The 27,948-nt window shown below is 46.2% G+C and overlaps 1 protein-coding gene across 1 annotated transcript in view; it reads left to right on the top strand.

Annotated features, from left to right (window-relative positions):
- Positions 1–27,948, top strand: part of LOC310775422 (NLR family CARD domain-containing protein 3-like) — a 257,943-nt gene that overhangs the window by 220,145 nt on the left and 9,850 nt on the right. Inside the window, exons 4-6 of the mRNA XM_083635570.1 lie at positions 6,764–8,564; positions 8,659–8,832; positions 27,340–27,510. Of these exons, the coding sequence (XP_083491696.1) occupies positions 6,764–8,564; positions 8,659–8,832; positions 27,340–27,510 (2,146 nt within the window). The remainder of the gene's footprint in view (positions 1–6,763; positions 8,565–8,658; positions 8,833–27,339; positions 27,511–27,948) is intronic.

Here is a 27,948-nt window from a genome sequence, read left to right as displayed (position 1 = left end):
CTGTGAATAATTCTGGTGGTTAACACCGCCCAAATCCTGTTTGCGCCGTGCATCAATGATTTGGCACACCTCTAATCTGCGTTTGCGCCCGTTGTTGTGACGAGTTATGCTTCCCCGCACCACCATGCATCGCCACCATATTTTGGGGCTGTTTTAACTTAAAAACAGGAGCGTCACATCTACCCAAATAATTATATAATTTTTAAACAGTTATGTTTCTGTATAAATCATTACAATATGTTCCCGTTAGGTGGGGATGCGTTTTGCTGCTGCCTGGCAGGGGTGCAAAACTTGGCATAACACCTGGACAGCGGACTGCAATCTTCCCTGCTTTAAGGCACGCGCAAACAGTTGCGCAAGCGCTAATAGGGGATATCGCCTGTACGAAGATAGGGCCCGTTGTCTTTTACAGGAGCAGACTGGATGATGTTTTTGCCACAGAGTAGTTTGGTGATTTTGGATAGCACTTATTTCACCTCTTGGGCAACACAAACAACACAAACAAACAAACTTTTTGCTGATATTCTGACATTTCAGTTTGTTCATGTCGAGTCGTCTCCTGCGTTGACTCTGCTGTTCTATTTCCTGGAGTTTCAGCCTGATGTTAGCTGTCATCAGATAGTGGTCACTGTTGGCATTTGTAGCATCAGACTCTAACATCTTGGCATTGATTTCTGTCACTTTGTCACATGACTTTTGCGTTGTATTTGGACGCACACGCTTGGGGTTAGGCAAGGAAAGCCACTTGGCTGGGGTTATGGTTTGGATATGGCTCGAGGTTAGAAACCGAGGCAAATGGAAGCCCCTCTCTCCCTCCCCCCTCATGTCGACATTATCTCCTCCAAGGAGATAATGACAATATTTTCCGTGTGTGTGTGTGTGTGCATGTGTGTGTGTGTGTGTGTGTGTGTGTGTGTGTGTGTGTGAGTGATAATATGACCTCCGACCTAATATCACATGTTTTGTTTCCCCCCCAGAGCTCACCAGGAGAGGTCAGAGGTTACCAGTGATCAGTCTGTCGAGGAGCATCAAACAGACCTGGAGTCCATATTTATGGTGTGTAAATAAACAACAGCTTTGACTTGAGCAACAAGTCAAATGCAAAACAAACATTCACTCTCCATGCTGCACTCTTTAGACCAGAGGCTTGTACTACAAAGCAAGATTTAGGTTGATCCTGATAAGTTTGGGTTTAAACCTGGTTTAGCCGTATTACAAAGCAAGTTAACTTCTTACCGACATATATTTCCATAGCAACTTATGCTTCACACTTAACCTGGTCCGCAGCAGGTTAAGTTGCAAGGATAAGATCAGACCTTAAATACACCGCCCACGAACCAATCGAATCAGCAGTTTGGAAAAATGGCCAACCCCTTTCTGGACGAGTTTCCCATCTAGGAAGGAGCACGAATTGTAATGTTGAATTAATCAAGGACTAAAGCCTTGCACTTGTTGGCTATTTTAATTAAGCCCTACTTACCACTTTGGAATATGTTTTTATATATTCATTTTTGTGCTCTCAAGTAGCCTAGATACGTTGTTTGACCCCGCTGATCGATTGCAGCTGAATAGTGAGTGGAGAAATATCACTAAACCGACATAAAAAGGTTACATAAACGTCTCCAAAGCACATGGTGCCGTGTGCGCAACGGAGCTGAGACTGACGTTGGGTTGGAATTGAAATGGTCATAGCCTACATGCCAGAATAGCCTACATCTAAGCAATTTAATATGGGATCACCTGCACACAGGCGATCCCATATTAAGATGATTCATATCTAGGCTACTCCTGCATTTTGCAGCTGCAACTGTGTTGCTTTTGGCCTGTATGATGTGATTGAACTTCATATTTCCAGCATCATTATATGAAATATGGAAAAATGCGACTCTGCTGACAATATACTGTATGTGACCACAAAATAGGCAATTTTTTATAAATTAAATCTATGCCCGCACGTACCGTGTCAATTCAGTTCAGAAGCCTTTTTTAATTTTATTATCATTCTTTTTTTTATTGATAGCCTATAGGAATTATTCAATCAGTGCGACTAAACACATCATGACATCATTATTATTCGTTGAGCCTAAATGGTCTATACATACAGATTTTGGACTGAGACATACGAAAGAAATAAAGAGGAGTCCCGCACACTGTCAATTACTTGCAAAAAAAACTTTAATTAACGACGTTTCGGTCTATCGACCTTCATCAGGTTAAAACTGACTGAGACATACACATTGCTTCCACTCGCAGTTTATTGAGAGGATGAATTGAGCTGCTGTAGGATACGTGGAGGCAGAAACCGCACTTCAAATAAATGACTGATGTGAATAAAAGTGGTAACTTTAGACAGTCATTCGGAACAGACTAATAATATCCAATGCGGATTTTGATTCTGACATAGTAGTAGATGGCTTTGAATAAATTAGGAAATAGGCGTGTCTGGCGCTGTAAAAGCTACGGTTCTGAGCTGGAGCAGTCCATATTGCATTGTGATTGGCTAGTTGTTAAAAACCACGCCTCTTTTGCGGGCACGAGCTCATATGCACGGGCATTTTCATGTGCACGCGCTCTCAACTTCATTAGAAAAACCTGGTTCCACTAAACGACTGGCAAACAAGGTTCGTAGTACAAGTTAACTACATTCGAGCTGATCTGGTTTAGACAAACCAGATCAAGGGACAGATCCTGGATCTTCTTATAGAACATTCGTAGTAGAGGCCCCAGGGGGGTGTACCACGAAACAAGATTAGTGGCTTAGCGAGGTAACTTCAGGTTTAACCCTAGTTTTGCCGTACCACGACGCTAGTTAACTTCTTAACGAGATAGACCACCATAGCAACTTATGCTCTACGGCTAACCTGCTTTGTAGCAGGTTAAGTTCAGAGGATAAGATCAAAACCCATGAAAGACCCACCTGCTTACCAATCAGCTCTCTGGAAACAGCGAGTCACCATTCATATGGTCCCCATATGAAAAATACATTGCATTCAAATGAAAAAGAAAAAGAAAAATGAAAAAAAAGGCTCCTGTTGAATTAATCAAGGACTAAAGCCTTGCACTTGTTGCAGGCTACATTTAAATTAAGCCCTACTTACCACTTTGGAATATGTTTTTATATATTCATTTTTGTGCTCTCAAGTAGCCTAGATACGTTGTTTGAACCCGCTGATCGATTGCAGCTGAATAGTGAGTGGAGAAATATCACTAAACCAGCATAAAAAGGTTACATAAACGTCTCCAAAGCGCACGGTGCCGTGTGCACAACGGAGCTGAGGCTGACGTTGGGTTGGAAATGGTCATACATGCTAGAATAGCCTACTACATCTAAGCAATTTAATATGGGATCGCCTGCACACAGATGATTCATATCTAGGCTACTCCTGCATTTTGCAGCTGCAACTGTGTTGCTTTTGGCCTGTATGATGTGATTGAACTTCATATTTCCAGCATCATTATATGAAATATGGAGATATGTGACTCTGCTGACAATAGCCTATATATGTGACCACAAAATAGGCTATTTTTTATAGATGAAATCTATGCCCGCACGTACCATGTCGATTCAGTTCAGAAGCCTTTTTAAATTTTATTATCATTCTTTTTTTATTGATAGCCTATAGGAATTATTCAATCAGTGCGACTAAACACATCATTAGATCATTATTATTCATTGAGCCTAAATGGTCTATACATACGGATTTTGGACTGAGATAGATTACACATTGCTTCCACTCGCAAAAAAGACATGCCGGTTTTATTGAGTTTATTGAGAGGGTGAATTGAGCTGCTTAGGATACTGGAGGCAGAAACCGCTCTTCAAATAAATTACTGATGTGGATAAAAGTGGTAACTTTAGACAGTAATTCGGGAACAGACTAATAATATCCGATGCGGATTTTGATTCTGACATAGTAGTAAAGCTTCACGATTTGGCTTGAATGAATGAGGAAATAGGCGTGTCTGGCGCTGTAAAAGCTACTGCTCTGAGCTGGAGCAGTCCATATTGCATTGTGATTGGCTAGTTGTTAAAAACCACGCCTCTTTTGCGAGCACGAGCTGCTGTGCACTGGCATTTTCATGTGCACACGCTCTCAACTTGATTCGAAAAACCTGGTTCCACTTAACGAGTGGCAATCTACAGTATGTTCGTGGTACAAGTTAACTACAATCGAGCTCCGTGGCAATTATCTGGTTTAGACAAACCAGATCAAGGGACAGATCTTGGATCTTCTTATACAACATTCGTGGTATACCCCTCAGAAGGCTTTCAGTCTATGATGGATCTGATCTTGTGTTCCATGATTCACTCAGAAATGTATCTCTGCCAGAGGCGAAGCCGAGGGGGAGATTATGTGATCGCTCGTGTCTGTCTGTTCCCTCCTCGTGATGATTGTGATGACATCATATGTATGACATCATAAGTGAAATCACCAACTTTCAACAGTGACATCATTATGTCAAGAATGACATCAGTTAAATAATCAATTCTTCTCGTTGGTGTTTTATGGCAGTTGGTATCCTTAATGTTACCGTCTTCTTCTGGATCATCCCTCCAATATTTTATATTTTCTTTCAGGAGATCAAGACATTACCATCCATTATATAAGTACATGTAGATAAATAGACATGTGTGCACACACACACACACACACACACACACACACACACACAAACACACACACACACACACACACACACACACACACACACACACACACACACACACACACACACACACACACACACACAGGGCCGATTTTACACTTCATGGGCCCCTGGGCTATTCATCTCTGCAGGGCCCCCCCCTCAAGCGGGGGGGCCCTGCACTCAAAAAAAATGTGAGTGTTTTTTTTTACCTTTTTTAGCCGTATTTAAAGGAATATCTAATTTTAAATCAACATTAGGATTATACTGTTGTGATGTCATTATTCAGTATCTTCTCCTTTTCTCACTAACTTTCATGTCACCACCTGCTCTCCTGTCAGCATTCTAACTTACAAACACAAACTGTAGGTTTAGCCATCATGTTCTTTCATAAACAGCCTGATTGGAAAGGAAAACAACAAGCACTTTTATTATTATTATTTAGTATTTATTATTGCTGTTATTATTACAGTGCACACACACATTCTCACAATTATTGCACAAATCAATCAAGCAGTATTCAAGTCTGTTCGTACCTGAAATGTCTTCTTCCTGACTTTTGCCGTGGCAAAGCGTTTGACTAGATTGGTGAAGTCCAATGTTCTAACAATGTCACTTTCCAATGACATCAATGTCAAGTGGGAGAGCCTTTCCTCCTCTCGCTGTTCCGACCTCCCCTCTCCCAGCCCCCATGCCTAAACCTAACCTCCCCCAGACCCTAACCCAAAACCTAACCTCTCCCACCCCCACGCCTAAACCTAACCTCCCCCAGACCCTAACCCAAAACCTAACCTCTCCCACCCCCACGCCTAAACCTAAGGTCGGCATTGCGAGTGGTCGGCATAGCGGGTGGACACCATCTCACAGTGGATGTTATTACTCTGCAAAAAAAAATTAATGGCGTCAGTAAAAAAAACATTTTTTGCGAAGACCCTGGACAGGGGGCCCAAAAAAAAACCATAAAGCGTCCCCAAAAAAAAATAAAATTTTTTTTTTTTTTTTTTGGGCCCCTTGATGTCCCGGGCCCCGGGCTTCAGCCCGGGTAAGCCCGTTGGTAAAATCGGCCCTGCACACACACACACACACACACACACACACACACACTCTCACTCTCTCTCTCTCTCTCTCTCTCTCTCACACTCACTCACTCACACACACACAGAGCACATCATGCAAGTATTACCTAAACAATACATAACCTTTCACCCTCTTAGTAGCTCTTTTATCTTATTGTATGATGACAGTGCTCTCACTTGCAACTTGCATTCTGGCCACTGATAAGAATTACATCAAGATAAGAGTTCAGTCATTGTTCAATCAATTGATGATAATGTCATCAAGATCTGCACTCTACTGAGTGCACTTTTCTAGTTAATATATTTTTCTGTTCCAGCTGCTTGAGGAGACCATCGTCACCTTTGTGAAGAAGGAGCTGAGAAGGTTCCAGAGGGTTCTGAGTCCAGATGAGGCAGAATGCTCAGAGAGTCAGAGGGAGGATGAGGAGGTGGTGGACGGTGGGGAGGAAGAGCAGAGGAGGAGCAGCACAGAGGCTTTTCTAAACATCACACTGCTCTTCCTGAGGAGAATGAAGCAGAAGGAGCTGGCTGAGGAGCTGCAGAGAAGTAAGAAGCTTTCACAGCTTTAATGTCATGGAGAGAGAGCAAAGATGGTGGAGAATAGGTGAATCATGTCTGTTAGAGCCAGTTTTGTTTTTCTTTTCAAGATCCTTCTCATCTAATTGATATAATGGATATAGTTTTAAATTAAAAAAAGCCATGACCATGTGTCCAAACTGCTGAAAACATAAACATTTGCCAAACAAGATCTATTCATTACAAGATAGAAAAGTAAATGAGTGAAGTCCCTCTGGATAATCTGGTAAAATTATTAATTTGTTAATGTGAGTGGAATATGCTGAACACAGTGGTGCACACTGGGAAACAAAACAGCACCACACCAGTTGTCTTTCACACTGAGCTGCACACAGTCAGGACCTATTTGTCCACTCACCAGTGATGAGCTGAAGAGATGTCATGGAGTGGAGATACACATTTACCAGGAAATGTTCACATTTCTCATACTGAAACATCTGCTCATTGTTCATTTGTTCTTTCAGAAACTCAACATGAACATCCACAACAACAACACAAATCCAGTCTGAAGGAGAGGTTTCAGTGTTTGTTTGAGGGGATTGCTAAAGCAGGAAAACCAACACTTCTGAATCAGATGTACACAGAGCATTACCTCACAGAGGGAGGGAGTGGAGAGGTCAATAATGAACATGAGGTCAGACAGATTGAAGCAGCATCCAGGAAACCAGCCAGACCAGAAACAACAATCAAATGTGAAGACATCTTTAAACCCTTACCTGGAAGAGACAAACCAACCAGAACATTGATGACAAAGGGAGTGGCTGGCATTGGGAAAACAGTCTTAACACAAAAGTTTACTTTGGACTGGGCTGAAGAGAAAGTCAACCAGGATATAGAGTTCATATTTCCATTCACTTTCCGAGAGCTGAATCTGCTGGAAGGGAAAAAGTTCAGCTTGGTGGAACTTCTTCATCACTTCTTTCCTGAGACCAAAGAAGCAGAAATCTGCAGATTTGACAAGTTCCAGGTTGTGTTCATCTTTGATGGTCTGGATGAGTGTCGACTTCCTTTAGACTTCCAGAACAACAAGATCCTGACTGATGTTACAGAGTCGTCCTCAGTGGATGTGCTGCTGACAAACCTCATCAAGGGGAAACTACTTCCCTTAGCTCGCCGATGGATAACCACACGACCTGCAGCAGCCAATCAGATCCCTCCTGAGTGTGTTGACATGGTGACAGAGGTGAGAGGCTTCACTGACCCCCAGAAGGAGGAGTACTTTAAGAAGAGATTCAGAGATCAGGGGCAGGCCAGCAGAATCATCTCCCACATCAAGACGTCACGAAGCCTCCTCATCATGTGCCACATCCCAGTCTTCTGCTGGATCACTGCTAATGTTCTGGACCATGTGTTGAAAACCAAAGAGATGGTAGACCTACCCAAGACCCTGACTGAGATGTACATCCACTTCCTGGTGGTTCAGTCCAAACACCAGAACATCAAGTATCATGGGAGAGCTGAGACAGATCCACACTGGAATACGGAGAGCAGGGAGATGATTCTCTCTCTGGGAAAACTGGCTTTTGAGCAGCTGGAGAAAGGCAACCTGATCTTCTATGAAGCCGACTTGAAAGAGTGTGGCATTGATATCAGAGCAGCCTCTGTTTACTCAGGAGTGTTCACACAGATCTTTAAAGAGGAGTGTGGGCTGTACCAGGACAAGGTCTTCTGCTTTGTCCATCTGAGCATTCAGGAGTTTCTGGCAGCTGTTCATGTCATCGCCTCATTCACCACATCTGGTGTCAATCTGCTGTCAGAACCACAATCAACATCCAAACCAGGTAAACAGAGACACAAATCTAAACTAAATCACCTCTACCAGAGTGCTGTAGACAAGGCCTTACAGAGTCCAAATGGACACCTGGACTTGTTCCTCCGCTTCCTCCTGGGTCTTTCACTGGATACCAATCAGACTGTCCTACGAGGTCTGCTGCCACAGATAGGAAGTAGCTCACAGATCAATCAGGATACAGTCCAGTACATCAAGGAAAAGATCAGGGAGAATCCGTCTTCAGAGAGAATCATCAATCTGTTCCACTGTCTGAATGAGCTGAATGACCGGACTCTTGTGAGGTTGATTCGAAACCACATGAGTTTTGGAAGTCTCTCCACAGGCAAATTCTCCCCTACCGAGTGGTCAGCTCTGGTCTTCATCTTACTGTCTTCAGAAGAAGAGCTGGATGTGTTTGACCTGAAGAAATACTCTGCTTCAGAGGAAGCTCTTCTGATGCTGCTGCCAGTGGTCAAAGCCTCCAATAAAGCTCTGTAAGTGCATACCAACTGAAAAGATTCAATATATGTTGTGAGGAGGGAAATAAACATTTTCAATGTTGTTTTTTCATCACTATTTCTCCATCAGGCTGAGTGGCTGTCAGCTGTCAGAGAGAAGCTGTGAAGCTCTGGCCTCAGTTCTCAGCTCCCAGTCCTCTAGTCTGAGAGAGCTGGACCTGGGTAACAACGACCTGGAAGATTCATCAGTGAAGCTGCTCTCTGTTGGACTGCAGAGTCCACACTGTAGACTGGAGACTCTCAGGTCAGGATCACTGTTACTGTTGAACAGACTGTTTAAATTCTGTTTTACGTGCACATTAATATCAGTGACAATACCTGAACTCTCATTTTCCTGCTGATGTGATGTGAAACCCAACATTTAGCTCTACTCTGTCTTCTCTGAGAGAACATGTCATTATTTTCTCACCTCACTGCCTCTTGTTGAAATAGAAAAGTTCACTTGCAAAAACAGATATCTTCATTTGTACTTTTTAATCCTTTGTGTGCTTCACACTGGTTCGCTCTCGAAAGTCTTGCACACTTCACGTTTTCGCGTACGCAGGTGGCCCACATGCCACCCCTCACCTTATTATAGTAGTGAGATATTTATGTATTTATGATCATTACTTGATGGGATTTTTTATCCCATTGTTATCCCCCATTAGTGCTAATTTAATTAATTTATCCGGGTTGCTGCTCCACCCTCTGCTGATCTGGGGAGAGCCAAAACTGGCTCCATGCTTCCTCCGAGACATGGAGTAGCCAGCCGCTTCTTTTTACCTGACAGGGGAAGCTTCACCGGTAGGACATAGCACGTGGGAGGATCACACTATTCCAATGAGTTCCCCTCCCTCCGAACAGGCACCCTGGACGACCAGATGAGGCACCACTTCAGCGACCAGGATATTGCATGTTTTTGGTGAGGGGTTCCTATGTGAAAGAAACCCCCAGGGGGCACGGGAAGAACATGCAAACTTTTTGGCAGTAATTAAAACATTTTCACTTAATCATGTTCACATAAATCATCTAAATCATTTATATGTGCACTCAAACGGGTGTTATTTGATTTTAAGAATGGCAGGTATCTGTTTTTGCAAATTAACTCTTCTTGAGCTCAGAAAAAAAAAAAAAAAAAAAAACCCCGCTCCTTGGGTCAACTTTTAATATTGGGGACAAAAAGCTGAGCATTCATTAAAGCCCCAATCAGTAAGATTTTTGACATTTTTTACTGTAATATAAGAGCTTTTTAGTCATAGGACATGGTAGATTGACTTGTAATAGGGAGACTCTCGCCTTTATTTATCCCACACCGCCCTCCATTGGCCAGCCCTGGGACTAAGCAGTTTGCTGCCAGCGTACCGAGGCAATAAAAAAAAAAAAAAAAAAAAGATGCGCGCATGCGCTCTACAGCGGCAACGTTGTGGTCCTGGAAACCAGGAAGTAACTCGATTCAGATTTGCTACGAAAATGATGTTTCACGGAACTATGGATTATTATTTCATCACGTGGTGAGTACCCGATGTCACAACATGTACATAGAGCTTTCTGGCGCTGTGTTTTGTTGACTTTGAACGGCGATATCGTTATCGATACTATTGCACGCAGAGGGCGCAGTTTCTCCAATAGCAAAACTTGGAAAACTTGCTGAATAGGGCTTTAATACACAGGACAAGATGTTACTATCCCTTGTGCCAAAATCCGAGGTAAAACACATTTAGAAGCCCAATCCAGATTAAAAATAAGATAACAAACAATATAATGAACAAGCTAACAGCAAGCTAACAAGCTAATCGTGCGTTCCTTTATTGCAAAATAACTGGGATGTGGAGGCTAAATGACATCACATCCGTTTTGTTAACGTTCCATTTGCAGAAAACTTGAGCTGGGAAGTTCACTGTTCATTGGTCAGATCCAGTCGCTAGCCAGGTTAGCCATTGTTAGCAATAGCAATTGACAACATGGCATTTCGCGGCATTTTGCGCATACAAACACTGCAGCCTCATGTCCACACAGATAGAAGTTAGGCAGTGCTGTGTTATACAGCTGATTTAATGAGACACAAACAAAACAGAAGTGCTAAACAATATTACTACGATTACTACTACTGTTTTTGCGCGGCATCTTGGATTTTTTAGGTTGGGGCTGCTGAGGCTCCTACGAGTTTGGAATGGGAAATACCAGCTCTGATGACGTCACCGCCCAGCTCATGACCTTTGAAGTCATAAGATTACCAGTCCCCAGTTATAAAGGAATGCACGATAACAAATAAGACACAAATCACCAGTTACCTATCCTAGCCAACAGCAGTATGAAGCATGTCATTGGGGTTTTACTTCGTTTCGAACTCAAGCTCTCACTCTAGTGCCATCTTCACTGCGCACGCAGCCACTGGAAGAATATTATTTTTGCTCCAAAAATGATCTTTAGATAAAACCAAACCACCCACCAACAGGTGGCGTGGTAATCCTGGGACTGAGGCGGGCACCCACATTCCTCTCCCCGTGACAAGGTCACGTCCGCCCAGATCCCACGAGGCCACTCCTTCGTTCTTCCAGCCCGCTGAGGACATATTATTCAAAGCTCCGTGTGCTAACTTAACGTTTGCGCTCTCTAGCCCGAGCTAATTCCGTCTTGCCCGACTAAACAAGGCGTACGGTGGACGAGATTCTTCAGGCTTCGGGGACCCATTCCTGCATCTCTTCACCAGGACGGACGAGCTCATCAAAAGCTAAGGGCGCCTTGCCTTTTATTGTGTTGTTAGCACATTCTGCTTAAGCTACCGCCGTGTAGCTTGCTTACGTTCACCCCGGCTGGGGTAACGTTGTTTCTGAGAGTATTAACTCGAGTGTTTTGCCGCTCTCAGTTATCAACTAGATAGCTAGCTTGCATCCGTGCGAATAGCATCTTGCCTTATTGTGTGTTAGCACATTCTACTTAGGCTACCGCCGTGTAGCTGGCTGCGTTCACCCCGGCTGGGGTAACGTTGTTTCTGAGAGTATTAACTTGAGTGTGTTGCCGCTCTCAGTTATTAACTAGATAGCTAGCTTGCATCCGTGCGACTAGCATCTTGCCTTATTGTGCGTTAGCACATTCTGCTTAGGCTACCGCCGTGTAGCTGGCTGCGTTCACCCCGGCTGGGGTAACGTTTGAATCTGAGCTCGAGTGCGTTGCTGCGGGAGCTTGCTGCTGGTTAGCTTGTCATTCTCATGCTATGAGCATGGAGAAGGGAGAGTCAGCGAGGGGTTGCGCCGTGTGCAAGGCTACGTTGGCCGACTTTGACCGGCACGATAGCTGCGTGTTCTGCCTTGGGCACGAGCACGCTGCACAGGCGCTGTTAAACCCTTGGTCTTGCAGCCTCTGTGCTACCTTCAAGTTAGTTCAAGCGACATAGAGCTACGCTCTTTGTTGAGGAGGACATAACTCCCAGCGGTACGCCTCTCGAGAGGAGCGCGTCCGCTGGGTCCGACCACCCTGTCGTGGGTGAAGCCCCTGCTGGTCAGGGCCTTCAGGCCCAGTCTGAGCAGCCTGAGTTTAGATCCATTCTTAGAGCAGGGTGAGTTCCCTACGTACGACCCCCTGGTCGATACCCCCCAGGAGGAAACCCCCCAGGAGGAGGTTTCCGGCGGGGAAGAGTGGGAAGGTGCTACCACCGTCACCACTACTGCGGAGGAGGGAGCTCGTTCGGAGGAGAACGAGCCCTACCAGAAGCAGTTTAGCAGGGTGATGTCCAGGGCAGCAGCTAAGCTGGCCATCGCTTGGGCCGACCCACCCCATCCCCCTGCCTCAGTGCTACAGGGGTGTTATTTTCAGGCACACCAGGCACCCCCCCCTCGGCGCCGCATGCCTGTCTGTGAGGATGTGGTCCGCGCCGTGCAGGCAGGGTGGGAAAGACCACAGGAGGCCAAGCCGCATTGCGCGGGCATGGCCCCGTGGTTTGCGCTTGACGGCGAGGAGCAGCTGGCATTCTCCAGAATGCCCCCCCTGGAGGAACTGGTGGCATCCCATCTGGCCTCCACCTCCGGCAAGCCGACACTGCCTTCAAAGGCGTGCCAGTTAACGGCCAAGCTGGCTGAAAAGTCGTACTTGACAAACAACCTGGCCATCCTGCAGGGCTACCAGGCCGTCCTCCTGAGGGAGCTGCAGGGGAACCCGTCTCCGGAGACGTATACGGAGCTCAGGATGGCCACGGACTACGCCCTCCGTATCGCAGAAAAGTGGTAAGGTTATGGCCTTCACTGTTCTCACGCACCGCCACCTCTGGCTCAACCTGACGCAGTTGTATGAGCCGGAGAAGAGGAGGCTGCTCGGGGCCAAGATTTCTCCTGAGGGCCTTTTCGGGCCATCATTGGAGAACATGGCCCAGCAGCTGGAGAGGCAGCAACGGGACTCCGCTGCGGTCAGGTCCCTCATGCCGCGACGGCAATGAGGGGACGGCCGCCGGTTTCTGGGGGCAGGGCGTAGGTTGAGCCGCCCTCCGGGGCCCGCCACTCCGCGAATGCCCCACGCCAGCGGGTGTGGCCGCCCCAGGGTCGTGCCCCCTCAATGGCTACGCCCCACCCGGCTGCAGTGGGCCCGTCCTGGGTCCCACGGCCGACCAGGATGCGCGGCCCTCGTCCCCAGCAGCGTGGACAAGGGGGTGCGCGTGCGGCTGGTGATCCGGCCCGCTCTTAGTCGCCTTCTTTGGGGGAGGGGGGGACTATGAGCCGCCATCGTTGGAGCTCAGTGCCCAACTTCGACCCGGAGCTCAGCAGGGACCTGCTCCGTCCGCCCCTTGCTGGCGCTACGCGCCAGGCTGGGGCGGCAGCTTGCCAAGGTCTGGGCTCAGGGCCAGCGTTCGGCTTGTAGCTTTAGGGACAAGCCCACCGTCCTCGGTGCCCAAGGTCGGTCGGGAGCTCTCCCGGGGTCTCACACCCGTCAACAAGGCTATCCTTGGTCCATGGCCACGGCCTGGCCTCGGTTGGTAGCATCCAGGACAAGCCCACCACCAATGGCGCTGCGTGCCCATTGTCGGTCGGGAGCTCTCCTGTGGAACACGCCCCCGGACATTGGCCCGCCTTCGGCGGGGCCCATATCCGTGTGCAGTCGGGCTCGAAAGAGGACTTCGTCCCCGCAGTCCTCCCAGCCAGCGAAAGTCGCGCAGCGGGTGGGTTACTCTGATCCGGCGCACCCACAGGGTGTGTCAGTAGTCGGGTTTGCGTAAGGGATTTTCTCCCGGCATGCCTAGCATCTACGGAGCTGACCATGCGGCGGGTGCGCACAGCCTCTCACGCCCTGCTCCCCCCATTTTCTCCCCCCATCGGGGCATCGGATCAGGTCCCGGTGCCCAACAATCTACACATGACCAAAGGTGCGGTTTCCGCTACTTCTGGCTACGAGAGACCAGCATTGTCTGACAGGCTCAGCGCCTGGGCGCTCCTATGTTCTCCGACCCCATGGTTATGGCGCACCCTTCGGAAGGGCTATGCTCTCCAGTTTGCCAGACCTCCACCCACGTTCGACGGGGTCCCCGATTCGGCCATGGAGGGGAGGTCCATGGACATACTCCACAAGGAGGTTACTTCGCTGCTCGCCAAGGGGGCGATTCGCTCGGTCCCCAAGGCAGAGGTGCGCTCAGGTTTCTATCACAAGTACTTTGCTGTGCCCAAGAAGGACGGTTCCATGCGTCCAATTCTGGACCTTCGGCGTCTCAACAAGACTCTGAGGAAGTTCCCTTTCCGAATGGTCTCTTTCCCCCTCCTTTTCAATGCATTAAGGCCGGGGGATTTCTTTACTTCCGTGGATCTAAAAGACGCGTTCTTCCATGTCCCCGTGGTTCTGAGGCACAGGAAATACCTGAGGTTCTCCTTCCTGGGAAAGGCTTACGAGTTCTGTGTCCTGCCGTTCGGCATGTCTTTGAGCCCACGAACCTTCACGGTGTGCGTGGAGACAGCCCTGGCTCCCCTCCGCGCAAGTGGGATTCGCGTCTTCCTCTATCTTGACGACGCTCTCATAGTGGCGGACTCGAGGGTCCGTGCCATGGAACACACCAAGAGTGTGACAGATCAGCTGCAGACCTTGGGGTTTTTGGTGAACTGGCAGAAGAGTTGCCTCGTCCCAGCGGAGGTGGCGACCTTCCTGGGGCTTGAGCTGGACTCTCGGGCCATGCTGGCCCGCCTTTCGCCAGTGCGGACGGCAAAGACGCTAAGTCTGTGTCCCTCTGTGTCAGTGCATCAGTGCACAATCATGCTGGGGCTGATGGCCTCAGCGGTGCATGTGCTCCCACTGGGGAGGCTACACATGCACCCGTTCCAGATCTGGTTTCTCAGGCATCGCCTGGACCCGGCCAGGGACCGTCATCGCAGGGTTCCTCTGATGTGTCCGGCCCGGCGGGCGCTGGCCATATGGGCGGACCCCCGTTGCCTCTCGAGAGGCACTCGGTTTGGCCCTGTCCCGCTCAGGTTGGTCATTCACACCGACGCCTCCCTCTGGGGATGGGTTGCGGTTTGCGGGCGCTTTTCGGCGAACGGCCGGTGGAGAGCTCAGGAGCTTCGCCACATAAACGTGCTAGAGCTGGAGGCGATTCGCCTGGCTCTGGTTCACTTCCAGCGGCTCATACATGGGCGTCATGTTCTGATCCGCTTGGACAATACAGCTGCGATCGCCCACCTGAACAAGCAGGGCGGTGTGCGGTCCGAGGCGCTGAACCGGTTAGCGGCGGAGATTCACCTGTGGGCGTATCCCTGTTTCCTTTCGTTGTCAGCGGTCCATGTGCCAGGCTGGCTGAATTTCGGGGCCGACCTGCTGTCTCGGGGCAATCCCCGTCAGACGGAGTGGTGCCTCCACCCTCAGGTGGTGGAACAGATTTGGGCCAGGTTTGGCTGCGCCCACGTCGATCTCTTCGCATCGTGGCGCGCGACGCACTGCCCGCTGTGGTTCTCGATCCAAGAGGACAGCCCCCCGCTGGGTCACGACGCGCTGGCGCATGCGTGGCCCCGGGACGGGCTCTATGCGTTTCCCCCGATCCCCCTGATCCGACAGGTGTTGGACAGGGTGAGGGAGCAGCGCCTACGGCTTATTTTAGTGGCCCCCTTTTGGCCCAAGCAGATATGGTTTGCGGACCTGATCTCCTTGGCGCAAGGTCCATCCTGGGCGTTGCCAGTGCGGGTGGATCTTCTATCCCAGGCGGAAGGGGAGGTACTCCACCCCTCCCCCAGCAGGTGGAAGCTAGCAGCCTGGTTCCTGAACGGGACCATTTGCCCGATAATGTGGTGTGCACTATTCAGAGTGCTAGGGCTGCTTCGACCCACTCTCAGTACACGTACAAGTGGCAGGTCTTTTCGCATTGGTGCACGGACAAAGGCGTGGATCCAGTGAACTGTGGTGTGCGGCCAGTTCTCTGTTTCCTTCAGAGCCTGCTTGACGCGGGCCAGTCCCCGCAGTCGCTTAAGGTGTACGTAGCCGCGATTTCTGCCCCGTGGGGGCGCTCCCTCTGGTCTCGCGCTTCATGTAGGGAGCGCGTAGGTTGCGCCCGCCATCGCGGTGCGTCTTTCCCAAATGGGACTTGGTTACGGTGCTGGACGGGCTCGCGGGTCATCCGTTCGAGCTCTTGGACTCCGTCGATTTGAAGTTTCTGTCTTTGAAGACCGCGCTGCTGCTGGCCTTGTCGTCAGGAAAGAGGGTTGGTGACCTGATTGCCCTCTCAGGGCAGCAGTCCTGTATGGTTTTCGCGGATGATGGCCGCAGGGTTACGTTGCGACCTAACCCGGCCTATCAACCTAAGAATATTAATGCCAGCTTTATGTCTATGGTCATAGACTTGTCAGCATTCTGTCCTCCGCCGTTCAGTTCGGACGAGGAGCGACGTCTGCACATGTTGTGTCCCGTAAGGGTGCTCTCTGCCTATGTGACCAGGACGCGCTCATTACGCACTTCAAACCAGTTGTTGGTTGTTGGTTTCGGGCAGAGGGCCCAGGGCGGACCCCTTTCCAAGGATCGCTTATCACACTGGATAGTGGAGGCGATTGCTTTGGCATACTCTGCCGCGGGTAAGGTACCCCCGGAGGGTATCAAGGCGCATTCTACGCGGGGCGTTGCGCGGTGTATCGGTGGAGAACATGTGCGCTGCGGCCTCATGGTCCTCTCATCACATGTTTGTTAGATACTACAGTCTTGACGTGTCCGGTTCGCGTTTCGTGCATGCGGTACTGTCAATGGCAAGAAGGTAGTGTCATTGCCTCTCCAAATGCCACACGGTTGGGCATAGGCGATTCGCCATGCGTCCGTTGTTCACTGATGCCTCTGGGGTCGCTCTGAGGAGTGCTCCCGGCAGCAAGGGCGGTTGAATTTGGCACTAGAGTGAGAGCTTGAGTTCGAAACAAAGTAAAACGTTAGGGTTGTGCTACAACCCGGGTTTTACGAGTGTTAACGAGAGCTCACTACCCAGCCTTGCTGCGTCGATGTGTCGTTGCGCAGGCGGGCTGGAAGAAGGAGTGGCCTCCTGGGATCTGGGCGGACGTGACGTTGTCACGGGGGGAGGAATGTGGGTGGCCGCCTCAGTCCCAGGATTACCACGCCACCTGTGGGTGGGTGGTTTGGTTTTATATAAAGATCATTTTTGGAGCAAAAATAATGTTCTTCCAGTGGCTGCGTGCGCAGCGAAGATGGCACTAGAGTGAGAGCTCTCGTTCTCACTCGTAAAACCCGGGTTGTAGCACAGCCCTAACATTTTCAAGTGGGCACCTTCCTTCACCGATGTTTCGTTAAGTTAGGCCCATGACACCTCAAGAAGGCTTAACGGTGTAATCCAGCGTCCTGGAAACACGCCCCTCTATGCTACCACCACACAACTCCATTTTACCTCACCATCTAATGCCTTCCATCAACCTAGTATTAAGGGACCGTTCGTTATTTAGAAGGGGGGTCACTGGAGGGATTTCGAGTCCTCTGAAATAAAAAGCTGTAACCCTCCTGTGACCAAAATATATTTTTCTTTGGCCCTCCCCAAGTGATTGGAAAAATGTGATTGACCCTCCCCTAACACATGTTAGCCTACTATTTTTGTTGGAAAAACAGTGTCAATAGCAATGTTCATTGTCAATAAAATCATAGGCAGCACAAGGCGGGCATCACGCATGAGGCAAAGCACACAAACACCTCGACTTGCACTATGAGATTTAATATAGGATCAATGCATTATTAAGCTCTCGTGCATTTTTTTTATTAAACGAGCTCCCGTTGCCAGCTGCGCTATGCGTAATAGGTTGAGGACCAGCATTTTATGGTTAAAACATCTTCATTCTTCACATCCTGTGTTCTGGTGATGGTAAAACTGCATGGATTTTTGGGGGGATTTTTTGCATGATTGCCGTCATCAGCAGACAGCAGACCAATTTAACGTAGGCTACCTCGCGTATAGCCTATGGCAAATGAGAGGCATGGTCTCATTCGAGCCAGCTTCTTCTGTGATAAGATTGTTCATTAGGCTATTTATTATTAGCCTATCTTATTATTTTCAGGTGGTCATATCATCTCCATTATAGCCTATAGACAGAAGTTGTAAGGGTTTTGTTGTTTTCTTTAACCAAGTTACCGCAGCCAAATGACAAATTAGGCCTACCGCTTGTTAATATTAGCCCTACTTTTGCGTTTTGCTCGCAGTCTTTGATTGCCAGGTGCTATAGCATGCTTGGCACATACGGAAATGTCAGTTGGGAGCTTGTGGATACAGAGCAAGTGGAATGACAGCAATCGGTTCTATTTTGGGGATTTCAGAGCGACGAACAGGTCTGTTATAAGAGCTTCAGGTGCAGGTTCACTGCATGTTGTGACGGACTGTGTCTCCCTTCCTCTACACATGCTGCATACACACACACACACGCAAAAACACACACACACACACACACACACACACACACACACACACGCTGAGCCTGTCACCATATTATGCATAGCCTAACAACACCTGTTGGATAGGTCATTTGGCAACAGTAAGTCATGGCAACTGATGATTTCAACTGCATTGAAGCCGTGGGTCGATTGTTTCAGTGGCTTTCATACAGCCCCCGAATCGCACGCTACAAGCTGAGAAAATTAACTTGTATATTGCTGCCGACTCCTGCCGAGGACAGAGAGAGATGGAGAGAGCTTGTCGACAGATCATCTGTGTTGCCAATGACCCTCCCGGTTATGGGAGGTGAAGGTGAATAGCCTATTGCAAGTAGGCTACAATGTCTACTTTTCTCAATTCATTTTCCATTAACCCCTCTTTGCGATGTGATAAAAGTTTCTCCGTGAATTATAGTTGATTGCCTCACTGAATTATCTGCTAATACCCCATTTTAGCAGCAGAATTGTATGTCCTGGTGTGGCACGTCCGTGCGTAATGACATATCCAAAAGGAATTCCTCTGCACTGCGCTGTCTGGATAGGCCAAGCACAAAGATCGACAGATAGGACCGCCAAAGAGAAACAGTGCACCGGGACATATCAAACAGTTTGGACAGGAGGGGTGAAGCAACTCAGTAGTTGTTGAAGTCCGAAAAGCAAACATAAAAAAAAAAAAAAAAGTTTATATATTTTTATCGAATCAAAATTGTATACCCCTCCCCTGGACTCAAATTAAAGAGAGTGTACCCTCCCTCTGACTAAATTTAAAACAGGATGACCCTCCCCTATTTTGCTCCAGTGGACCCTTCCCCAAATAACGAACGGTCCCTAACCTAGTTAGCCTTAGCCTAGCTATCCAGGTCTGTTCCGTATGACATTCTTAACTACACCACCACTGTCAATTATTCAGCCCTGTTGATGCGGACCGTCAATCATGACCAGAAACAAAAGCAATCAAATCAATCAATCAATCAATCAATCAATCAATCAATCTTACCTCAGCAGCTCCCCATGCTAGCATGTAACTAGCAGTGTACTATAACTCTTTTTAAAGAAGTTTATACTGAAAGCTGGGATCTCTTGCTCAGAAAACTTGTCTAAAATCATCAACCGTAAACAATCAAACTAATTTAGTGCTGGGTGATATGGATGAAAATGTTATCACGATTCAAATTTCCATATCAGGTGATGGAGTTTTATCACAGTATATGCTAGCCTAAAATGAGTGTTTCTGTCAAGTTTTTCTTCTGAATAACAGTGGAATAGATTTGAATGTTAACTTTGATTTAAAACACTTTAAAACACACTTATTTATTGCTAGAATAAAACTAAATAAAACTAAACATGAAACAAAAATAAATATAAAGAAAGAAAGAAAGAAAGAAAGAAAGAAAGAAAGAAAGAAAGAAAGAAAGAAAGAAAGAAAGAAGAAGAGACAACAAGCAGAAGTGAAAATGAAATGAAAGCCTGTTCTTCCAGTATGATCTGAACACAGCAGAAAGCCAGCAGGCAGCACAGTGATGTAAACATGACTGAGGGGACCGAAGTGCAGAGACAGAAACTCAACACAAATATTAAACTAAAAAGTGTCTTTACTTCAAAAATGCCAGTGAACAAAACAGCAAAACAAACATATTTTCTTGGTATCTCAAGTCACAATGGTGAAATCCAAGACAACGAGCAACTGAGAGCAGCAACTTAATATCAATACAGGACAGAGGAGACAGATGACCACAGTAAATTAATGAAACAGGTGGAAACAGTTGATCCATATTGACACCAAGTGGTCCAGATCAAACAGTTTAGTGAGGCCATCTGTGACCCAGGCTATGACAAGTAAACAGAGAAGCGAGTGAGCAGCGCTAAGAAAACATCATCAGAACTGAAATGTCTAATAAGTGTTCAGTCACATCTATCTGAAGACGTTTCACTGCAGTGAGAGTGTTACTGTGTTTGAACACTTTTTGGGTTCAACTGTGTGTGTGTGTGTGTGTGTGTGTGTGTGTGTGTGTGTGTGTGTCCTATACTTCACAATAGGGCCACAGACCCCATAAAGCCATATAAACATGAAGTGTGGACTACATGTATACCCGTTGAATCAGGTGCAGGTATTTCCCAGAGTTACTCTTCCAGACAAGAGGCAGCGTTGTTTCCACACATGAGATAAATCCTCTGGTGTAGAGACTAGAGATGGAGGGAGGGAGGGGGGGGGGGGGGGGGGGGGGGGGCAAAAGCTACCAGTCAAAATAGTAGTTGCACTAAAGTTAAATGGTGGAAAAGACGATTTTACAAGTGGCATTCAAGTCAAATCTGACTAGTTTTCAATTTATTTCTCCACAAAAGTTACATCTCGAATATATAGCCTAATGCAGCACTCATCTTCTTGTTGCATTTTCACGTTTCAAACGGGCAGATGGAGGAAAAGAAACAATTCTATTTTCACTTGTTTACTCATCAACTTGGCTCTCTTCCAAATAATCCAGCCACGTCCATTCATGAAATTAAATAGCACAGGGACATTCGATTAATGGTTTGTAAAAGTGCCATTTAACTCATTCTCTGCCAGGGTCATTTCGGTCTGTGTGCTCCCAGTGCCAGGATTTTGAGCATATTTCCTGATCTTCCAGGACCCACAGAATATTCTGTGCTAGGAATAAAATTACACAACATATCTCACAATAAAGCAGAGACTCTCTTCTTACCCCTTGTAAAAAACTGAAACTCGACCATGTTTCCTTGTTTAGTTACAAGCAGTGGAAGTTAGCTTGTTTTCACAAAAAATGCCCTCCTTTGTAACAGAAATAGGAGAAAAATAGGTTTTTAGTGAATGACACCGTTTCAAGCAGAACTCTCTTTTGAGCCTTTTATTTTTTGCCTCAGTGACACATCAGACATATACAGTATTTGTTTTCCCAAATAAATAAATAAAAAATAAGAGAATGTATTTGAGGGAGCTGTGTCGGTCTTAGCTTGATAAAAGCATAAACAAATGGAACGAACCCTTATGTGGTCACACTCACACACTCTCTCTCTCTCTCTCACACTCTCTCACACACACACACACACACACACACACACACACGCACACACACACACACACACACACACACACACACACACACACACAGGAATAACGAGTGCTGTAACGTTACCTGCTGTCACGTTACCTCTCATAACTAACGTTAGCACAGAAGATCACACAATAGCTACGTTAGTGCTGTAAACTTTGAAATGTTTATGTGACACATGTTTCGCCTTGGTTGCTGGGGACGGGTGTGTGACGCGGTTTGATGCGTTCATCGCTCTCTCCAAGTGGCACCCATTTCTCCTCCTCCGTTTTAGTTTTAGAACGCTGTGAAGGGGAGCCTTCGTCGCCATGGCGCTCCGTCGTGGAGCAATAACAAAAACGCTGGCGTCTTCCTCGCCATCGTCGCCAGCCGAGAACTCTGGATCGGACTCTGTTTCGACCACAGGCTCCACCCATAAATACTAAACTAGCGGTTTCCTTTTATCAGTTTGACTTGAAACAATGTCACAGGCTGGGAGAGTGTCTGATGTAATGTAAACAGCCAAAACATGAAAGTACGTCCGAGTACGTCTTTGGCACAGAACGCCATTGTTAAAAGTACGTCCGGGTACGTCTTTGGCAGAGAATGAGTTAACAACTATTTATAGGCTATAATAATCTTGTCTCGCTCGCGTTCCCTCTCTCCCACCCCCCACTCCACACTCTGGACATGAGGCTGGACCTGCTAAACTAGACCTGCTCTGTGAGCGACACAGACGTAGTATTTGGGGTTTGGGTGGGTAAGGTCTGTGTTCATGGGAGCATAACGGACATTCGGTGCTAATTAAACAGGCCATCTGAGTGAAGTCTGGATATGTTCAGGAGTTCACTGCATGTTTAGAAACAGTATTTGATGATTGTGTATCTCAGAACCAAATCTGGAAATAATGTTTTCTTATTAGAATGATTTTGTTCCTTAACTATCTGTATTGTTGATCAAGAGAAAACAGTGAAACATGACAAAAAAGTCCTCCTACAGTCTCTATGGCTGCATTTACACTGCAGGTCTTGATGCTCAGATCAAACTTTTTGCTATCAGATCTTTCTTGACCTTCGATCTGCTTACACTACTTTTAAAAGTGACCCATATCTGATACGTGTGTTTACACTTGCTTCACTTGAAACAACCCGCATGCGTACTAGGCTACATGAGGAATAAACTCATGATTGAGTATCACAGACCACACAATACAGCACAAGTCCCTACAGGAATATTATAGAAATATTATAGAGATATTATAGGGGAACCACACAACAAATATGCTTCCTAAACTCATTCTCAAGCACCACTGACTCACCAAGTCCAGAAATATTAAACGGATATTAAATCCTCGTGCTGATATTAAGCACATGAAAAGAGCTGCATGGTAAACAGCATCTTTCTCCTCCTTTGATAGAAACGTTAATAATAAACTGACCGGGAGCATAATCCTTGTGCGGACATTATTTTAATGTTTTTCTCAAGTAGTTGATTTGTCCACCTGCTTATTGAGAGCTCTGATGTGCAGGAATATTTCACACAAGCGGGTTCCTTGTAGCCTGATATTCAGACTGCATCTTCAATTCATGAACTCATTTCCTCTTCGTCTGAGATTGCACCCACTTCAGAGCTTTTCTATGAGGGGGCCGGGCTTTGGTCTTCCCTAACCAATCACTAGAGAGCACTGCACTAGTAGTAGTCATCAGTGTTGGGCAAGTTACTTTCAAAATGTAATATACTACATATTATTAGTTACTTTCATTTGAAAGTAATAAGTTACTTTACAATATTACTTTCTGTGTAGAGTAACTCGTTACTTATTACACTACTTTTGCATTACTTTTACCAAAACAAAAGCAGCAGCAGAATGACATCGCCGCCCCGGAACCATCCCGAAAAATAATTTCAACCGCCTTGAAGTCAGTGTAAACAATCCAAAATTCTAAATGTTATTATTTTCCTTTGTTATTCTCATCTATAATGGTTATTTGTATAAAAACACACAGTTTGGTTAGGAAATTATTGTATCTTTTTTAAATATGTGCTTTGATTTAATCAAATGTAACTCAATTTGTAACTTGAGTTACTTGACAAAGTAACTGGTATAATATTACTTAAATCCTATAAGTAATAAGTTATATTACTGAGTTACTGCTAAAAGTAATATATTACATGTAATATGTTACTTTTGTAATGAGTTACCCCCAACACTGGTAGTCATGCATAACAAACAGACACAGCAGGCATCTCTACTTTGGCTACTAAATTTACAAGTTGTAAAACAATTATATCAACGAGCAACGGATTGTCAAAACACATTTGACCATTGATGAAAAATGTGACTTGGACATAACAAGCAAGCTAGAAGCAAGATCGATCATCATTTTCTTGGGCGGCTGGCCGAACAGAGCTTCACTTACCGTTACTCCCCGCCCACACAGATAAAGCTCCAGCAGGCAGTGATCTTTCACAGGCAAGACTGACTGACAACAGCGTTAGCCAATCAGCGCCCGTCAATGGTTTTTCAACCGGAGGAAACTAAGGCTTTTGCACATGGCGATTCCAGACCAAGAAGAGACAAATTCACAACTGTGGAGTGGGCGTGGCTTCGAAGGTCTGGAGCCAGGCTAGGTTCCTTGTGAAGCAGAAAGCAAAATAAATAGCCTATCAAATAAACAGGCTGCATATGAGTATGTGTTTTTATGAACCTCCAACATTTAAAGGGGGACGACTTACCCCCCAGATATGTAACAAACGGTGATTTGAAAATACCTATGGAAAAAAACAAGAAATGACATATACTCTTGTCTATACTATACTCTTTGGCTGTGCTCAGCTCAGGATTTTTTTCCGGAAACCGACGCCATTACAGTTTGCCCACCGCCTCGAAAATAATTTAAATGAGAGCTGCAATATCTTTATAAATATCAACAACTAGCCAACGCTGGTGGCCTGTATGGAAACAGCGTTGCTCAAAATGGTTGAAAGTCAATCAATTTGGCCATTCAGTGGCGAACTAGAAATTTAATTATTTTTCTCCCATGTATGTGTGTGGCGGCTTGTCTAACTACGTGAGACTAGTGACGCGAGAGCGCAGCACAGCACAATAGTCACGACAAACGCCCCACTCTCACGCTCATGTAATCACAATGCAAGATTTCTCCACGTCATTCCCTTGTCCAACTTGCGATATACCGCGCCATGAAATCCGTTTTTAATTTTCGTTTGGGGGCTTTTCGTGATTCTTGTTAAAAAGTTACTGCACCTCTGATTTTTCCTCTCGGGCGCAGCGCAGGGCAGAGCTGCAGAGCTCCCACCTCCTCCTCCTCGGCCCATTCAGTCTGTCCAAACTCAATACCGATCTAATCTCAGTATGAGATGCAGGGAAATATATTATAGTAGCCGATGTGTTTAGAGCAGCTTTGTCACGTTGTCACGTCGTAGTATAGCGTTATATTTTACATGTGCGCTAAACTGCGATGAGATTTGTTTGCGGAAATGTCAGACTGTTCTCACCCCATGCCCAAGCCCCCGCCTCGGCCACATGAGAGCCGAGGAGGGCTGCTGCGCGCGGTCCAGAGCTTGGGGCTCGTGCATGAGCATATGACTCTCTCCCGCCTGACTGGCCGGGAGAGAGTGCTTCCAACTCGGACTGATAATATAAACAACATCATTTGAGCTTATCCAGGTAAGATATTAATAAAGTAATGACACATTCAGCGGGAAACTAACTATACTATACTATATAACTATAATTAAGACATGTGCCAACTTTGATGACGTTTGGTTCAGTATTTTAAGAGCAAACAGGTTTTTTTTAACTTCCTGAAAAGTTGCTGTTTTGGAGATTCGAGGTCCTGGAACGACAGCGACGATATATGGAATTCTGGACAAAATCATATCAATCATCTAGGCTACATAAAAAAAAAAAAAAAAATCAGATTTGCATCTGAGAGACCAAATCTCATCATAGGGCTCCTTAGTATGAAAAAGGTTGGGAATGATTTACAGCAACACAATGCCATGTCCTTCCTTTTATGATTATAGTGGCGTTTATTGATAGTATTGTGTTACATAGGAGTTGGTAGGAAAATAACAGGCAATTGTAATCAATTAACAGGTGATTAACAGGTCAAGTGACATCATGGGAATAGGCTTGGAGTTGTGAGGAGCTGAAAGGGTACAGGGGGAGTAGTGGAGTAACTATCTTGAAATCCCATAGTCTTTGGTTCATCGTGACGTCACGACGTATCAAATCTCCCATTCATTTGAGGGCAAAAAAAAGCAGTGTTCCACCCATAGAGGGCGCTTATGCCAGGTATGCTGCTGAAAAATGATACAAATGGTAGAATGGCAACAGTTTGGTGTCAAATGTGGAAATTTTGACCAGCATTCTTCACACATCACCCCCAAAGTCATATATATTGGTTAAAAGCTGAAAAAAGTGTTTTGGGGGTTAGTTACACTTTAAGAAACTGACAGCTAGGATATATAATCACAGAATGACCAAGCGAAAGTAAAAGAGATGATGTAGCCCAGGGGTGCCCAATACGTCGATCGCGATCGACCGGTCGATCGTGAAGGTAGTGTGGTAGATCGCATGGCATTGGGGAAGGAAAAAAAAAAAAAAAAAAAAAAAAAAGAATTCACTGTTTTTCCACTGTTTCCACTGTTTTTCCACTGTTTTTCCACTGTTCCACTGTATACTCAGTGTATATATATATAAATAAATATGTTTGGTAGATCACTTTGACTTGGTCATTTTAAAAGTAGCTCCCAAGCTGAAAAAGTGTGGGCACCCCTGATGTAGCCTATAAAAAAGGTAACAAAGATAAAGGTAAAAAAGGCAAAAAGATCTTGAGTGGTCATAAAAAAAGGGGATTACAAAAGGCATGTATTGAGTGATGTGTGTAATTATTCATAGATTATTATCTAACATCTCAATTTTGCTCTCAAAGTGCACCAAATTGATGCATTTTAATTTAAAATGTAAAAAAAAAAGTGAAGAAATAAATAAAAAATTCCGGTGGAGCATGCCCCCGGACCCACCTGGAGAGTCTGAGCTCCCCATTTTATTTTGCCCCCCCGACTTCTCAAACCAGCATTACTCCCTTGTATTGAACACAATCACCATGACAGTTATTGAAAGTTATCAAGCTGTGTTTATTTTGAAATCATGATTTCAGACGGACAAGCCCGTCTTTTATTGTCACACGATCACATCAACACATGCATGGCCACAAACACACTCATGCTGACGGTGGCCGGTGAAATTTGTCCTCTGCATTTGACCCATCCTGGCTTGTCCTTTCCTCCGGGGGGCAGGCCAGGAGCAGTGGTCGCTTTCTCGTACAGCGCCCGGGGACCAACTTCGGATGTTGTCGTCACTGGTCGGATGACGATGACGATCTGATCTTCTGCATGTTTTTAATGGGGGGATTATGTACGGAGGAACCCCCTGGGGGGAGCACGGGGAGAACATGCAAACTCCACACAGACAGAAAGGCCCTTATGACGAGATACCCCACCTGGGCAGTGGGCACTGAAGATATGGGGGGGAACACAACCACAGCGCCCACAGTGTCCCAGGCGAGAATCGAACTCAGGACCTTCTGACTGTGAGGCGACAGCTCTACCACTGAGCCACCGTGCCCCTTTAATGTAATGTAATGTAAATGTAATGTAATGTTATTGAGATAATTATCAATATTGTTGTATCACTCAACACTGCAAACTATTCACTAAAGAAAATGCTTTGGGGTGTGTGTGTGTGTGTGTGTGTGTGTGTGTGTGTGTGTGCGTGCGTGTGTGCGCACACGCGTGCGTGCATGGGTACGTGTGTGGTTGTCTTTGTGCAGGCTGTCAGGCTGTCTGCTCACAGAGGAAGGCTGTGCTTCTCTGGCCTCAGCTCTGAGCTCCAACCCCTCCCATCTGAGAGAGCTGGACCTGAGCTACAATCATCCAGGAGCCTCAGGAGAACTGCTCACTGCTGGACTGGAGGATCCACACTGGAGACTGGACTCTCTCAGGTACACTGTAAAAACTACAAGTTCCTCGAGGAACCTCTAGGTTACTCCAAGAACCTAGGGGTTCCCCCGAGAACTCAGAAGTTCCTCAATGCTCCTCAATGCTCTCAGAGGTGCCTGCAGGAACCTTTACTTTTTACGCAGTATGAATATGGTTCCTCAAAGAACCCAATTTGAATTAAGGTTCCTGGAGGCTCTTTAGGCTATATTTTGATATCATATGATATCCAAATATAGTAGCCTAAAGATATGTATGACTTGTGAGTATCTCTGGTATATATACTAGAGATACTCACAAGTCATTTTTGCAAGTCCAAGTCAAGTCTCAAGTCTTTGAGCTAGAGTCCAAGTCAAGTCTCAAGTCTTTACAAGTCGCAAGTATTTGAGGACAAGTCTCAAGCCAGGTCTCAAGTCACTGTATGTGTGACTAGTCCCCATCTT

Source organism: Poromitra crassiceps (genome assembly GCF_964638095.1).
Source record: "Poromitra crassiceps genome assembly, chromosome: 4".
Lineage (NCBI taxonomy): Eukaryota > Metazoa > Chordata > Actinopteri > Beryciformes > Melamphaidae > Poromitra > Poromitra crassiceps.
Note: the sequence above shows the minus strand (reverse complement) of the source record. Positions and strands in the feature narration are given on the sequence as shown.